This window comes from Corythoichthys intestinalis, chromosome 9 (genome assembly GCF_030265065.1).
Source record: "Corythoichthys intestinalis isolate RoL2023-P3 chromosome 9, ASM3026506v1, whole genome shotgun sequence".
NCBI classification, from domain to species: Eukaryota; Metazoa; Chordata; class Actinopteri; order Syngnathiformes; family Syngnathidae; genus Corythoichthys; species Corythoichthys intestinalis.
The window spans coordinates 408,315-424,656 of record NC_080403.1 but is presented as its reverse complement, the minus strand read 5'-3'; the positions used below and the strand labels follow the sequence as shown (position 1 = coordinate 424,656).

At 39.3% G+C, this 16,342-nt stretch overlaps 1 protein-coding gene across 2 annotated transcripts; it reads left to right on the top strand.

The window, feature by feature from the left end:
- The first annotated feature begins 2,785 nt into the window (after positions 1–2,785).
- pdrg1 (p53 and DNA-damage regulated 1) lies at positions 2,786–16,057 on the top strand. 2 transcript variants are annotated; one of them, XM_057846950.1, is made up of 6 exons: positions 2,786–3,087; positions 6,051–6,136; positions 9,800–9,872; positions 9,953–10,027; positions 10,136–10,216; positions 13,293–16,057. In XM_057846950.1, exons 2-6 carry the CDS (start codon positions 6,125–6,127, stop codon positions 13,373–13,375), a joined length of 324 nt encoding a protein of 107 aa, XP_057702933.1. In that variant the 5' UTR covers positions 2,786–3,087; positions 6,051–6,124; the 3' UTR covers positions 13,376–16,057. The 2 variants fall into 2 exon arrangements, with proteins under 2 accessions (XP_057702933.1, XP_057702932.1); XM_057846949.1 differs by lacking the exon at positions 6,051–6,136 and having other exon boundaries at positions 2,792–3,087; positions 13,293–16,054.
- The last annotated feature ends 285 nt before the right edge of the window (positions 16,058–16,342 follow it).

The window sequence follows — 16,342 nt, the reverse complement described above, 5'->3', positions numbered from 1 at the left end:
GGTTCTCTTCAAGAATATGTAGGGCATCCTATTCCCCCGCCTCTCCTGCTTTCTGACCAATGAGCTGACAGAACAATGACAATCCTGCTCATGTCATTGGTCGAGGAGGTTACTTTAGCTTGCCATGAAGAAAACGGAAGACATAAGAGTGTGGGACAGTGGGAGATATGAGGTTTGAATGAAGCTTGACTAAAAACCTTGTTAAAAATCATGATCATTTGTTTTCTTCTTCTTTTCTGTTTACCTAATATTCCCTATTTGTATTACCGGTATATTTTTGTATTCTATCAATTTCGTTTGCATTTCCCCATTATATTTAGAGTGATCATTTTCGAAACTTTTATTGTTGAGGGAATTTTGAATGCGCCTACATTGTTGAAAAAAAAGTTTACCCTAGAGTTTGTTTGCATGGTTTAAAAATTTATTTAAAAACAACCAAAAACACATACACAAACAACAGCAAAATAAAGGCTCAAGACCTGGAGGGTTAAATTATAGAGTTTTGAATTTAGCGTGACAGATGTTCATTTTATTCTAGTATTTTTTGTATTAAAAACACATTGCTGATCATTGTTTTTTAGTTGCTCATATCGCTCAAACATGTACCTAATTCATTCAATTTTGAGTAAAATTATTAAAGTGCTATAATTACAATTTTTAAAAAAAAATCACTTTTCACATACAAAAAAAATAAAGGGTGATGGTTATTGAGCTGGCCTGCTGTACCAATGAGGTGTCCCGTAGTTTCTTTTCAGGGAGTTGGCAACCATAAAATATCATAGGTGTGTGGAACTACATTTGTGTTATTATTCAATCAAAAAAAAAAAAAAATGCTTCAATCAAAAAATAAAATAAAGTTTATTGAATTGAAAAAGAGTTTGAATGCAAAAATAGTTCTGAGGCTCAAAAAAATGCATTTGAACATTACTTTTCCTTGATTAGAATTTTTTTTTTTTTTAATAGAAGTGAAGTTTTTTTTTTTTTATTGAAACGATTTTTTTGATTGAAGTAATGTTGTTTTGCGTTTGGGCCACATTTGGGTAGGACATTTGTGTCTTTTTAATTCATTCAAGAAAATAGTTGCTTCAAAACAAAAAAAAATTGTTTCCCCCCCCAAAAAAAACCCAAAACTTCACTTAAATCAAAACATTTTTTTTCAATCATAGAGAAAAATTTTTTGAATGCAAAACAAATATTTGAGACTGAAAAAATTGCTTTTGAACAGGTAATTTTTTTTTATTGAAATTTTTTTCTGTGATTGAAGCAATCCTTTTTGTGTTTGGGCCACATTATGGGTAGGAAACCTGTGTCTAAATAATTCAATCCCCAAAAACGTTGCTTAAATAAAGAAAAATTAAATCAAAGAAAAAACTCATATGTACCCCCCCACAAAAACGATGTTTTTTTTTTTTCTTTTTCTTTTTTATGATTTTTTTGGGGGATTGAAATCAAAAAAGATTTTAAGTCTTTTTTTTTTTTTTTTTTTTTTTTTATGGAAGTGAAAAAAAAAATTAACTCCTTTTTTTGGGTTGAAGTGAAAAAACTTTTGAACTCCCTCTTTTTGATTGAATTATTTTGACACAAATGTCGTGCTTTGCTATTGGTCAGACATGTTAGTGACAAGTGGCTACACTAATGACATATTTCTGAAAAGCACGAAGAAGCAAGAATCATAGCCACCACTATGGAGTAAGATAGCTGTCAAAAAGATTCTTAGGCCTACTTGTATTTACACATTTGTGTTTGTATTTTGGCATTTGTATCTGTAAGCACAGAATTCTGACGTCGGATTTTTTTTGTGGTTGTGAATACGACTCTCTTTTCGATGACTATGAATCAATTCAATTTTTCGACTAGGACTCAAAATCGTTGAAATGATGTCACGTAGGTCTCAGGGAATACTAATCTATCCTCGAGTCCTCTAACGGTGCATGCGCCAAAACAAAGAAAATCACTTACTCCAGCGTTGTGTGCGGAGCTAACCTGTCAGGTGAAAGTGATGAATCACTGGTAAAGTCAATACCATGTTTGTCAATTTTTTTTTTTTTTTTCGTGTAATTGTACTTTGTTACTCCTGTAGCCCGCAACTGTTTTTGTTTTGGTGCGTAGTTTTCCAAAGTATGAGTACGAATGTTTTTGACAGCTATCTTACTCCTTACACTGCTCGCTGGCCCAGCAAGCTGTCGGGCAGTGGTGGAGACCACCTCGTGGGGGGCCACTCAAATTTAATCTAATTTCTTTTTGCATTCAAACATTTTTTTTCTTTAATTGAAAATTATTTATTTGATTGAAGTGACTTTTTTAAATGTAAATATATATTTTGATTGAAGCATTTTTTTTTTTATTTGATTGAATAGAAAAGACACAAATCTACTTCCATACAGGTGTGATTCATTGTTTATTACATTGCCCGCTCTCATATAAAGCCAGAACTACAGCCTTTCTACTCAACACAATCTTATTTACAATTTAACACCTTAAAAATAGATGCGCCTGCAACAAAGTGCTGTTCATAAATACAACTCCCAACAAAAAACAATGTAATATAATTTATTGCAGGAGCAAAACAATATAATGACTGAATGTTGTTGTTGGTTTTTTTCTTCATCCCCTACTAAAACAAGTCTTATAACAGCTAACATCAATATGTTCTACTGCAACAAGGGCATCAGAAAGATATTTTAGATTTGTTAATATAATAATATAATTTTTTTTTAAGTATATTTTAGCTATTGCAGGCAACCCTGATGTATTTTGGCCCATTGTATGTGCCATAGTTCGCCATTTTCTATGGTCGGAGCCATCGCACATGCGCAAATCACAAAGATAGCGTGCTGACCGACAGGGTATATTCTGACACCCATCTCTTTCTTCTCTCTTCAATTGTGTTAAGTAAGAATGATTGGGTGCGAAGAGCGAGGACCGGGAGGTTGAAAATATAGAAATTCAAAGGGTTTACCTAGATTTTGAAAGCGGACAACAAACTTGAATACGGAAACAGCCATGGATTCTGAATCTCAACGTGTTTTGGGGAAATTGAGAGAGGTTGAGATAGCCGCCGAAGACGTCCTCACAACCAAACAACAGGTAATAGTACTGACAAATAAGTACTACACGCCTTTTTACACTTGTCAAACTCGGAGCCACTGCTACGGTGCCTAGCTGTGCACCTCTTCTCCACTCCACTATTTCCTCACAAACTAACAGCATAAATAAAGAGATATTATGTTTTTTAAAATGAACAATCCCTCTTATGCTAAAACGACGAATGTGGTGCTGTTTTAAATAGTAAATAGCGTACCGCACGTAACACGTCACCTTTGCTCATTAATATTCACGAAGCCAGCAACTGTTGCTAGGGGGGTCAAACTCGCCCGTGTCACTCATTCTAGACGCATGTAAATAGTGTAGGAACGAGATGTCTACTGCTTAACCTACCAATTCTGTCCGAAAATGATGTCCCTGGTGCCGAATTACTGGTAAAGATGTGGAAGAACATACAAATGTATAGTTAGAGATGCCTTGAATGTAGAGGGTTGAAAAAAGAGCCTACCTGATCCAGAGGTAGCTTTTTATCGACCCAATTTTTGTGTGTGTGCGTTTTTCATTGCCTTACGCCACTGACAGTGACATTCTGTTGTTTCAAAGAGCTATCCTTTACCAACATATGCCCTACAAATGTACTGTACCTGATAAATTTAAGTGGACTAGAAAAGGAATTGGCTTGAAATATGCTTTGTTGTTATTATAACAGCATATTTCAAGCCAATTCCTTATTTAGTCCAATTTAAGTGGACTAGAAAAGGAATTGGCTTGAAATATGCTGTGTTATTATAACAGCATATTTCCTTATCTAGTCCACTTAAAATGCGAATGAAATATGCTTTATTCACTGAAGTTTTATGTGTAACTTTAGTGGCCATAAAATTTGTGATTACTGAAATGTCCAGTGCTTCACTATCTGTAGGACCATGGCCCTCAACAAAATGTTTACTGCATATGAAGGTGAATGGCTTCACCTTGCACGCATTAAAGGGCAACTGAAGACCTTTCCGGATTTTGGTGTAATTTTACGAATATAAACTTTGGACGAGTTCGTCAAAACATCAACACGTAATTGCAAGGATAATTTGCGTTTTTTTTTTTTAGTTTTTTTGCACACCGTTAAATGTCCCTTCCCAAACCCGGAAGTGTGACGTAAATTCCCCGACGCAACAGAAGACTAGTATCCACAGCTAGCATAGCAGCAACAACTATCAGTGATATTTCCGCCAAAGGTAACCGTTCAAGATCGCTCTTTCGTGACGCTACCGTTGGCAAAGGCTCCCAGGAAAGATGATGTACAATTAATCCCTACATGTTTGAACCTGAGGCGTCAGATGACGACGATTTACTTGACACAGCAGATGTCGTCATGACGCCAATTGACAGCTCGACACTTCAAGAACGGGAGAGTGAGTGGTAAGCCTAAGTCCAAATTTCTATTTCTAAGTGATTTTTCTATTTGAGAGAATGTGATTACATGGTTGTATATATTTTCCATGCTCTCCACATAGCTAAAACTGGATATTAGGTTATGGGGCAGCTCCTACCGATCTAAATATGGTAAAGCTAGCCCAAATGTGGCTAAATAAATGATATGTTATTGATTTTTCAAAATAAATGACAAAACGATTTCATCCTTCAAGTAATTACCCTTCCAAGAGTATGCCTGTGTCGTCAGGAGATCCCAGACGTGAGAGCCAAACTTGAGGAGGCTGAAGCACTGACAGGGGCAGGAATTCCATTAAAAAAATAAATCCATAAATTATAAAAACATTGACATATTTTGTTGACTGTTTAATGTATTCTATCGGTATATAATATATTGTAATTATATTACATTCTGAAACAATTTTTAATAGGCCACGATAACAAGTGATACCAGATTTATGTTGAATCAGCTTTTGCTGTCAGATTGTGACACAACATAGAAAGCGAAGTTATACAAAGCAAACAATGGCACACATCAAAGAACATAAATTTAGTAAGCAACACAAAGTTAGGATAGCAACGGACTAGCGCAACATTGAAAAATGATAATGCAAAAGACTGAGAAGCAGTTTAGAGTGGGAAATATGCATTTACTTTTTTCTGTAGCATTAAGTGTTCTCTATACAAAGATAAATCATTATTATTAAAATATGAAGGTATCTAGATTTTTCTTTCAAAAATCTGTACTGTATATATGACTAGTTTATGATTTCATTTCATCAAAATTTGTTACATTTATTTCTCCTAAGTCATCGTCATCTGATTTCGCAGACGGAAGAAATTCAGCATCTGGCAGGCCTCATAGGATCTCTTCAGTCGTCATCGATGGACTTGCATCACTTGTGTCATCATTTGACTAGACCCACTCTCTCTTGATTTTGGGAAGCTGGGTGGTGACTGGGTGGCGACTGACTTGCAACTCTTTTTTCATCATGTTGAGGGTTTCCGCTGCTTAATTTGTTATGTTTGGCTTCCTGGGAAAAAAAAAATCACAGCAGCATGAAAATATTGGATGAATCCTAATTTTAATTTAATAAGTTTTAATAATTTCTTGGTGATCAAATAATAATCAAAGCAGCAGCTATTTGATTGAGACACCATTTACCATGTATTTGGTACATTAGGGCCTGGCAAGTGGATTGTTTTATATATAGGCTTTATATTTACCCTGTGACAGGCCAAAAAACAACGAGCCAAGGACCTATTTGGTGCTGGGGACATTGGAATTTACATAATACCTATTGATATAGTCATCAAATCACATGAGTAGACCTGTCAGCTAACCTACCTACTTATGACAGGCCAACAGCAACAACAAAAAACTGCCGCACTTCAACAAACAGGCAGTAGGAGTCCCCCTCGTTGATCAAGAAAAGCCAGTAATGGTCTACTTACGCCTTTGTAAAACCAAGGTTGCATTGTTGTAGTTTTTCAAAGCTGTCGTAGCTGAAAAGATGAAAACTGAGCCGATTGTGGACCTGTATGCATGCTCACAAAAACAGTCCAAACCTTTGCAGAAGAAGTTTTTTTGGACCACTCAGAGAGTCTCGAGTCTTCCTGTGAGCAATTCATCACTACACATCGAGATGGCATGACGAATCTCGTGAGTAAAACCCAGAAAATGTTTGCAATATATGGCGAGGATAGTGTGGTGCTATATTTTCGTGTTCAGAGTGGTGGCGAGGCTCCCTGGAAGTCATCAGGTAGCGGTCGGCAGGTCGGCGCGTCCCTCGTTGCTATGGCCATAACTCAAAAACTACGCGGTCAATATATATATATTTTTTTTATGTGACTTTTTGAGACCGCGAATGATGCATTTAATACAATTCAACCGAGTAAAACACTCAAGAACGAAATCCGAAAAGCTCTTCAGTTGCCCTTTAAACTGGTCTTTTGGACGTCCGCACAAGTTGATCCATTGTTCACATTTTTTCCCCTTCTGAGTTTTTGGCTTCGGGCAACATATGACGAAAACATCGCTCATATGTTCAATTCAATTCAATTTTATTTGTATAGGACTATATCACAACAAGGTTGTCTCAGAGGGCTTTACAGAGTCTATTTGATACACAGTCAGATACAGTAGATGAATGAGATGAGTTCATGTCCCGGGCATCCCCCATCCTTAGACCCTCCATGGCGGCAAGGAAAAACTCCAAAAACCCAGTGGGAAAAGAGAAACCTTGGGGAGAACCACAGTCAGGTGAGATCCACTCCCAGGACGAACAGGCTATAGATGCATATTATCTGGAGTTCCAGTTTGTGGAGAGGCAGTGGGGTGAGGGAACATGAGGGGTTCCATCTAGCCAGATGAAACGGGGGGGGGGGACGAGGGCAACGAGGACGTCCATCCAGCCAGGGGTCAGGATAGTCAGGCGGCTGCAGCTGAAAAAGTAGCCCCGCCCCCAGAAGGGAGGAGGGAAAGGGGACACCGGATGACTAGTGATGAAGAGACTAGTCAACTAGATATTAGAATTAGAAAAGAGAAATAAAGTAAAGACAAGTGGTAGGTAGAGTGAAACACAGGAGATAGGACTCAGTGGCTGTACTTCCCCCTGCCATATGTGGACGGTCGTAATTTCTAGAGTCGTTTTTACAAGTTCCATAGCAACAGTGTTTACTCGGCATGTTCTTTTTTTGAAAGATTACTGGACAAGCAGTACTAGCATGGGTTGTATGTGAGCGCGCTTCTATGTTGACCCCCTTCCGGTTTACGATGGTGACGTCACGCAGCCTTGCGGTCTAAAAATAACATTAGTGCGGTATGCTATTAGCACATTTCAACAATTGAATAGAGCAAAACCACTTCTGTTACAAAAAACAAGTGTTTGGAGGAAATAGTTTTGGGTACATTTTACCAGGCATTAAAATCTCTCACCTTTTGGCGAAATTCGCCGTTTTGAAGTAAAAAAAGGATGACCTACGTGAATCGTGTAGATCCGAGGAGAAAATTTTTAAGGTGGGGGTGCGGGGGGGTCGGTTCGGGTGTAGGCATGTGCCGGTTACCCTCACGGTTTACCATGTTATAAAAAAAACGTCGCGTTTACAAAACAAAAATTTTCCTTCATACAGTAGTACGTATTCGCTATTTTTCATGTGTCAAAAATGCAGCCAGATCCCCGTTTGATGCTGCGTGTGCCAGTGATGCTATTCCAGCGAACCCAAAAACAAACACTCCAAGCACAAGGCGTACTTTTCTTCCATTTATTTAGCTCTCAAATCGTGTTAACTGAAATATACAAACTGAATACATTTTAAACGTACAATAGTATTTTTCCACGTGTGAGTAGCTTCAACAGGTTAGCTTCATGAAAAAATTCGCCAAAAACAAAACACATTTTCCTTTCAAATTCAATATTCAAACTAACTAAAAACTTATAAACTTACAAAGACAAATGTTAGCCTAGGCTTAGCTAGGAGAGCAACTTTGTGGAGGTTAATTACAACCACTGAGTAAGAAACAAGTTTGAATGCATGGGGGAAAAAAAGCGTCGAAGATCGCTAATTGCGACAGATGATCTTGCCCTAAGCACAAATTCACCTTCGCTGGACGAGGAGAGGTATCACTCCCCATGTTTTTTTTTTAGATGAAAGCATTTGCCAGCGTATTGAATTTGGTGAGTAATGGCTTCAATCGTTTTCATATTTGGCGGTGTAACAAAAGTTACTGCCGTTCGTTGCAGCTTGTGTTGAACACTGCCAGAGCTAGCCAAATCTCTGGTGAAAAAATAGCTCCTGTTAAGTTAGCATCAAGCTTTTGTATTTAACGGTGATATAGTACAGTAAAAGCAGTGTTGTAAGTAACGCGTTACTGAGTAATGCGTAACTGTAATCTGATTACTTTCTTTCAGTAAAGAGCAATTAACGCGTTCATTTTTCTAAATCAGTAATCTGATTTAAGTTACTTTCCGTTTTTTTGTCATATCTGTTTTTATGGTGTGCCCTTTCAGACTGCCTTTGTCCATTGAGACCGTTCAAATACTACGCATGCGCACTATTTCGCAGTCCGACACTCGCTGAGCAAGAAGACCCGCATGGGCAGAAGCATCAAAACAAATGTCTACACACGCTGGCTGTCATCTGTCATTCCAGGGCGATCATACTTTGATTTCCAAAAAGAGGACACAAATAACAGACATAAATAATCCCAGTTTAGGCTTATTTTCAAAGTTTATATGGATCGATAGTATGCACGCAGTCACGTACAGGCAGTTTGCCCCAACTCTCGGCCGTGTAAGCAATGTTGAAATATTGCTCATATAGAGCAGAGAGAAAACCCATCATTATCCTATCCTCAACCCATTTTTATTTTTTTATGACTGTTGTCAAGCCCTGCCCTTCCCCAAAAGCCATGTTCAATGCAAGCTAGGCGCTAATAACGCACGGCTGCACTGCTACCGTAGTGTCTCATTCACTCTTTGATGACGTCATTCCTGCATTAATTCCAATTTGGGAGACTTGATGACAGTACAGATCGCTGGTAAAATGTGGCCCATATCGGATTTGAACCACATACGAAAGTGACCCAGATCGGATTTGAAATGGTCCACCTCTATGCGACTTGTCCCGTTCAGACCATCAAGTTAATGCCTCACTCGAGTCGGAAAAACACGAAAAAATCGGATTCGTGCATTAAGACCTGTAGTATGAACCTAGCCTTTGTGATGCTATAATGGAGTATTCATTCATATAAATGAATATTTTGTTCAGGACATGCGCTTGAAGTAATATTTTACTTCATACATATGTGCCGAATAAAAATATTCATTTATTGTGGGAGCCACGTTCGCGTCTTTGGTAATGCTCGTTTTCAAATACCACAACAGAAGCGGAATAACTTCCTAGTTCATCAGTACCTACCCTTAATGGTAGATTCACCCAATCAGCGATGAGTGTACTTTTTGAATGTTACTTACCTTTTCCTGTTCCTTAATGTAATTTAGTTTTTTGATCTGCCGTTTTGTTTTCCGATTTGTCATTTTTTTTAATTTGCCGTTTTGTTGTATGATTGATTTGCCGTTGTTTTTTTTTGTTGTTTTTTTTTTTTTTCCGTTGTGTTTTGTGCTCCAGTGGTGCATCACAATGCAATTAGATGTAATATATTAAGTTCACGACCGCATATATCGATATCGGTTTGATATCGGTATCTGATTTTTGGACAAAGCATGAAGGATATCGGTTAACAGTTAAAAAGTAATATCGGACAACCGTACTTTAGATTGCTTGTCTTAGTTTATCATGGTGTTCATTTTTGTTTCCGTCTAAGATCATTGACCTGGATATAAAAAGAAACAGGAACAGAGAAGCATTGAATGCCCTGAAGATTGACGTGCATTCAGGTAAGTGACCCTATTGTTTAAAAGTTGATTTTACATGTAGTGGAAATTAATATTTAAAGTGTGATTCCTGTTACTTGCAGAAAAGGTGAAGGTTTGCTTTGGACATATGTTCATCAAATTTCCCAAGTCCAAGACAAGAGAAATGATTCAGAAAGGTAAAATGTTTTCAGCCATTTGTACGATGACTGTACGTTGAACTGAATTCCCCTTCAATGGATTGACAGTTAAAATGTTTGCTTGAAATTATTCTTACTTATCTGTAGACCAGGAACAATTGGATGGCGAACTAAATGACCTTCACAAAGGACTAAAAGGAAAAGTCAATCGTTTAAATGAACTGCAAGGTAACAAAAGCTTTATCTAATTTACATTACAGTGATATACCAAAAGATTACAAATCTGATAAAAAACATAACCTACAGTGCTGTCTAAAAGTATTGGCACCCCTACAATTCTGCCAGATAATGCTTGATTTCTCCCAGAAAATGATTGCAATGACAAATACTTTGGTAGTAATATATTCATTTATTTTGCTTCCAATGAAAAAACACAAAAGAGATTGGGGAAAAAACAACAATAAAATCATTATCATTTTACACAAAACTCCAAAAATGGGCTGGACAAAAGTATTGGCACCCTTTGAAAAATCATGGGAAGCTTCTCTAATTTGTGTAATTAACAGCACCTGTTACTTACCTGTGGCACACAACAGGTGGTGGCAATAACTAAATCACAGTTAAAACGGATTAAAGTTGACTCAACCTCTGTCCTGTGTCCTTGTGTGTACCACATTGAGCATGGAGAAAAGAAAGAAGACCAAAGAACTGTCTGAGGACTTGAGAAGCAAAATTGTGAGGAAGTAAGGCTACAAGTCCTTCTCCAAAGACCTGAATGTTCCTTTGTCTACCGTGCGCAATGTCATCAATAATTGTAAAGTCCACGGCACTATGGCTAACTTCCCTAGATGTGGATGGAAAAGACAAATTGATGAGAGATTTCAACGAAAGATTGTGCGGATGGTGGATAAAGAACCTCGACTAACATCCAGACAAGTTCAAGCTGTCCTGCAGTCCGAAGGTACAACAGTGTCAACCCATACTATCTGTCGGTGTCTGAATAAAAAAAAGGATTCTATGGAAGGATACCCAGGAAGACCCCACTTCTGAGCCAGAGACATAAAAAAAAAAAAAACCAGGCTGGAGTTTGCCAAGACTTACCTAAGAAAGCCGAAAAAGTTTTGGAAGAATGTTCTCTAGTCAGATGAGACAAAAGTAGAGCTTTTTGGGAAAAGGCATCAAGTAAGTAAGTAAGTACATCAGCTTTATTGTCATCTTCTTCATATGCACATACATACAAAGAAAACGAAATTGCGTTTCTTTCTCTTTCCCTATGAAAGACACTAGGGTTGTTCCGATCATGTTTTTTTGCTCCCGATCCGATCCCAATCGTTTTAGTTTGAGTATCTGCCGATCCCGATATTTCCCGAGCCGATTGCTTTTTTTTTGCTTCTGATTCAATTCCAATCATTCCCGATAATTTTTCCCGATCATATACATTTTGGCAATGCATTAAGAAAAAAATGGATAAAACTCGGACGAATATATACATTCAACATACAGTACATAAGTACTGTATTTGTTTATTATGACAATAAATCCTCAATATGGCATTTACATTATTAACATTCTTTCTGTGAGAGGGATCCATGGATAGAAAGACTTGTAATTCTTAAAGGATAAATGTGACTTTGTATATTGTGACTAAATATTGCCATCTAGTGTATTTGTTGAGCTTTCAGTAAATGATACTGTAGCCATTTAACTGTTCTGCCCGAATGCATGATGGGAAGTGCAACCATGACTGTGCGTATTGGTACCAATTGATATATCTTCTCTGCGTTGGGTGTTAAGAAAAAGATCAATTACTACCTTCCTTCCCCACAGTGCTTCCCACGATATTTCTAATCGTAGGGAGAGGGATTGTTAGGCTTTAGCCAATTAAAAAAAGGCTCCAAAGGCTGCCAAAATTCACTCTACTCATTTTACACTACCTTTTAGCTCTATATATAGGTAAACCGGCGCCTTTACAGATTGAACGTGACAATGTGTGAGTGGGTCGTGCAGCGCATGCGTTAATTGCGTTAAATATTTTAACATGATAACTTTAAAAAAATAATAATAATTAGCGCCGTTCACGGGATACATTTGATAACCCTACCTTAAGCCTAAACTAAAGACTCTGGATGAGTGTAACATATTATGTCTGTAACGTTAAATACAATTAGAAAACGATTTAATTAAAAAAAAAAATATATATATATATATATATTAAAAATAGGCATGTCCGATATTTTTTTGCCGATTCCGATACTTTGAAAATGACGTGATCGGACCTGATCGATCGGCATTCCGATCGATCGGGACATCTCTAAAAGACACATAACATAGAACTAACATAAGTGAGACATACAGTACATACCTTGGAACACGAACATGAATTGTAACAATATAATAATAAAGTGATGTAGTGACAGGCAACAATTGAGACAGTCCACTGTTGTGTATTGCAAGGCCCCAATAGTGGTTATGAGGTAGGAAATTATTAAAGTGCACTGTGCTGGAATGTGTCTTGAATCAACATAGATTTTACAGGGAAAAAAACGAGGCCTTCAAAGACACTGTCCCCACAGTCAAACATGGTGAGGTTGCCTGATATTTTGGGGTTGCTTTGCTGCCTCTGGCACTGGACTGCTTGACCGTGTGCATGGCATTATGAAGTCTGAAGACTACCAACAAATTTTGCATTGTAATGTAGGGCCCAGTGTGAGAAAGCTGGGTCTCCTTCAGAGGTCATGGGTCTTCCAGCAGGATCCAAAACACACTTCAAAAAGCACTAGAAAATGGTTTGAGTGAAAGCACTGGAAACTTCTAAAGTAGCCAGCAATGAGTCCAGACCTGAATCGCATTAGAAGAGATCTGAAAATGGCAGTTTGGAGAAGACACCCTTCAAATCTCTGAGACCTGGAGCAGTTGGCCAAAGAAGAATGGTGTAAAATTCCAGCAGAGCATTGTAAGAATCTCAGTGATAGAAATCAGAAGCGGTTGTCCGCAGTTACTGTATTTTGTTTAAATGTTGTGCTACCAAGTATTAGGCTGAGGGTGCCAATACTTTTGTTTTGTATTTTGATGATAATGATCCCCCCCCCCCCCCCCCCCATTCTCTTTAGTGTTTTTTCCATTGCAAGCAAAATAAATGAAGATATTACTACCAAAGCATTTGTGCAATCATTTTCTGGGAGAAATTGAGCATTATCTGACAGAATTGCAGGAGTGCCAATACTTTTGGCCAGCACTGTAAAAGTGGCAATTTTAGCAAATAAAGTCATGTTTTTTTGTTTTTTTTTGTCCGTCTGTTTTCCAGGAAAGCCTGAGCTTAGTGCCTACAACCTTTTACCACTGTCCACTGATGAAATTAAAGCTATTAAGAGCACTTCAAAACAGTGAAACAATCATAATCTGGTTTGACTGACTACCACTGATTTCTTAAACAAGGCTTTTCACTAGAGATGTATATACTGTAAATTCCGGTTGAAGGAATATTAATTTTCTATTTTCAGTTTTGGTTCTAAAAAGGCCAAAAGAAAATTTGATGATGTGAAGAAAAACCACAAACTCCAGACCAGTCACCTCACACCTTTATTTTTGGATGAGGGCATGCGCTTCTGGGAGACTTTTTCCTGATGACAGGTCATTGGCGCCGCCTACTGGACACAGTGTTGGCTAAACCAGTTTTTTTTCAACCTGTGTGCCACTAGTGCCGTGAGAGCTCGTCAGGTGTGCCGCGAGAAATTATCTAATGTCACATTTATATATATATTATATATATATAGAATGTCCGTAACTTTGTGCGGGCCCTTAAAGGGGCCATCAGACTGGAGAGTGGTGACATAGCGGGAAGCAAGCAAGGAGGGAGGGAGAACGGCGTGAGAGCGAAGTTCGCGGTCGCATGTTGTGGATGCCGCTGTTATTTTGTTTATTATTTTCTATTGTTGCCACAATAAATTGGGAAAGTCATCACCGACTCCTCTCCTTTCTATTTCACCATTCGGGGCTATTTCAATATTGTTTTTTACGTCGTCAGGCGGAGTTGCAGTAGGAAGGAAGGAAGGAGTAGGTAGAAAGTTCTCGGTCGTGTGCAGTTGAGCAATTTATTGCTCATGTCGTGTTCAAAAACTGCTCGGATTTCTAGCCATCAACGACCTTGCTGTCCGCGACAACGTGGACCCCAGCACGTCTACTGCACATCATTTGGTTAGAATCGTAAAGTGTCGATAAGACTCGAAAGTGTCCTATTATATCCATATGTGACGACCGTCAATCCTCCCCCTGTGTTTTATTCCAACACATTGTTGAGAACAGCAAGGTGGCTAATGGCTAAAAATCCGAGCAGGTCTTGAATGCGACACGAGCAGCAATCCAACAACTGCCCCATGGTGCCAAGCAAGTTTAAACGTCATCTCCCAACGAAACACCCGTCGCTTCAAAACAAGTCGATGGACTATTTTGTTCGCCTTCGTGAACAACACAGAGAAACAGGCAACTTTATTTGTTAAAAACTACGAAGCTAAATGAGAAAGCCCTCAAAGCCAGTTACCTTGTTGCTAAATCCAAAAAGTCCCACACCGTGACAGAGACATTAATACTACCTGCCTGCGAAGCCATTGTCTGCGAGATGCTCGGCCCTGATGTGGTTAAAGACATTGCTCAAGTCCCCCTTTCTGATAAGTCTGAGCTTTTTCAAGCCTAACTGCTTATACATGAAAAATAAAAACAGAGAAAGACTGAGAGCTGTTGAAGAAAAAGGATATCGACTTTGTGTTCATCTAAACAGGCAGAAGTTTCACACTGAGTAAGTATACATACTGAGAAGTTATGTTATAATTAAATATACTATACAGAAATTTTTTGGGGAACATTTCTGGTTTGTGATGTGCCGTGAGATTTTTTCCAATGTAAAAACGTGCTGTGAGTCAAAAAAGGTTGAAAAACACTGGGCTAAACCAAGCAGCGTCCCAAGCCAGGTGACGTCTGGTGCATCTGTGTGACTAGGTGCCTGAGGCTAAAGTGAACCTAGGAGCCCCCCTCCCAAAAAAATGACTATATAGTTTTTAAATATGGATTACTTTGTTAATATTGTATTTTCACAACTTAACAGGTGTACGTCCGTTACTGTTCATGGTTGACCTGAAACAAGTGATTCAAGATTCCACCCCATGCATTAAAGTCCTGTTTAAAGTACACAGTGGTGTTTTTTTAATAATTGCTAGACCCTATGTCCCAAAAGCCAGTTTCCACAACCGGGGATCGGAGCGCCAAGGTCCCGGCATTGGTTTACTACCCGGTCCACATTGCACCGTAACCTGCGATTTCATTGTGCGGGTATTGTGTCCACGGGATGACCAGCCCATGTATCTGGTTCAGGCTATGCCCGGCCGGTCCCATGGGTGAAAAACTATACTATATTTTCATCGACAAAATTTCTGGGCGCAGCCGTGTTGTGGCGGGTTGGGTTCAGTGGTGGGAGAATCTCGTCTCTGCTTTTTGCAGATTATGTGGTCCTCTCGGCTCCATCGCATAGCAACTTCCAGCTCTCGCTGGGTTGGTTTGCAGCGAAGTGTGAAGCGGCTGGGCTGAGGATCAGCACCTCCAAGTCTGAGGCCATGGTTCTCAGCCGGAAACGGGTGTATTGTTTGTAACAGGTTGGGGGTTAGTGCCTGAGCCAGGTGGAGGAGTTCAAGTTTCTCGGGATCTTGTTCACGAGTGAGGGTATGTCAGAGTGTGAGATCGACTGGTGGATTGGGGCAGCGTTCGCAGTTTTGCGGGCGCTTAACCGATCCGTTGTGGTGAAGCGGGAGCTAAGCCGGAAGGCGAAGCGCTCGATTTAACGGTCAGTCTATGTTCCTACCCTCACCTATGGCCATGAACTTTGGGTAATGACCAAAAGAATAAGATCGCGGATACAAGCGGCTGAAATGAGTTTCCTTCGCAGAGTCGCCGGGCTCAGCCTTAGAGATAGGGTTAGAGCTCATCTGTGAGTGACTCAGATTTGAGCTGCTTCTCCTCCATATCGAGAGGAGCCAGTTAGAATATCTGGTTAGGATGCCCCGGAGGTGTTTCAGGCATGTTAGACTGGGAGGAAACCCCGGGGCCGACCAGGACACGCTGGAGGGATTATATCTCTTGGCTGGCCTGGGAACACCTTGGGAAGTGGCTGGGGAGAGGGCTGTCTGGGCCTCTTTGCTGAAGCTGCTGCCCCCCTGACCTGGATTCGGGTAGGCTCTAGCCATCGTCGTTGTCTCCCGCTTATGACGAAAACCCACACTCGCACAAGTGATGTAGGTGGATGGAATAAACACTACACATAACTTGCATGGATGTAGTAGTGCGGGAGTCATCAGGTTACAAACTGTC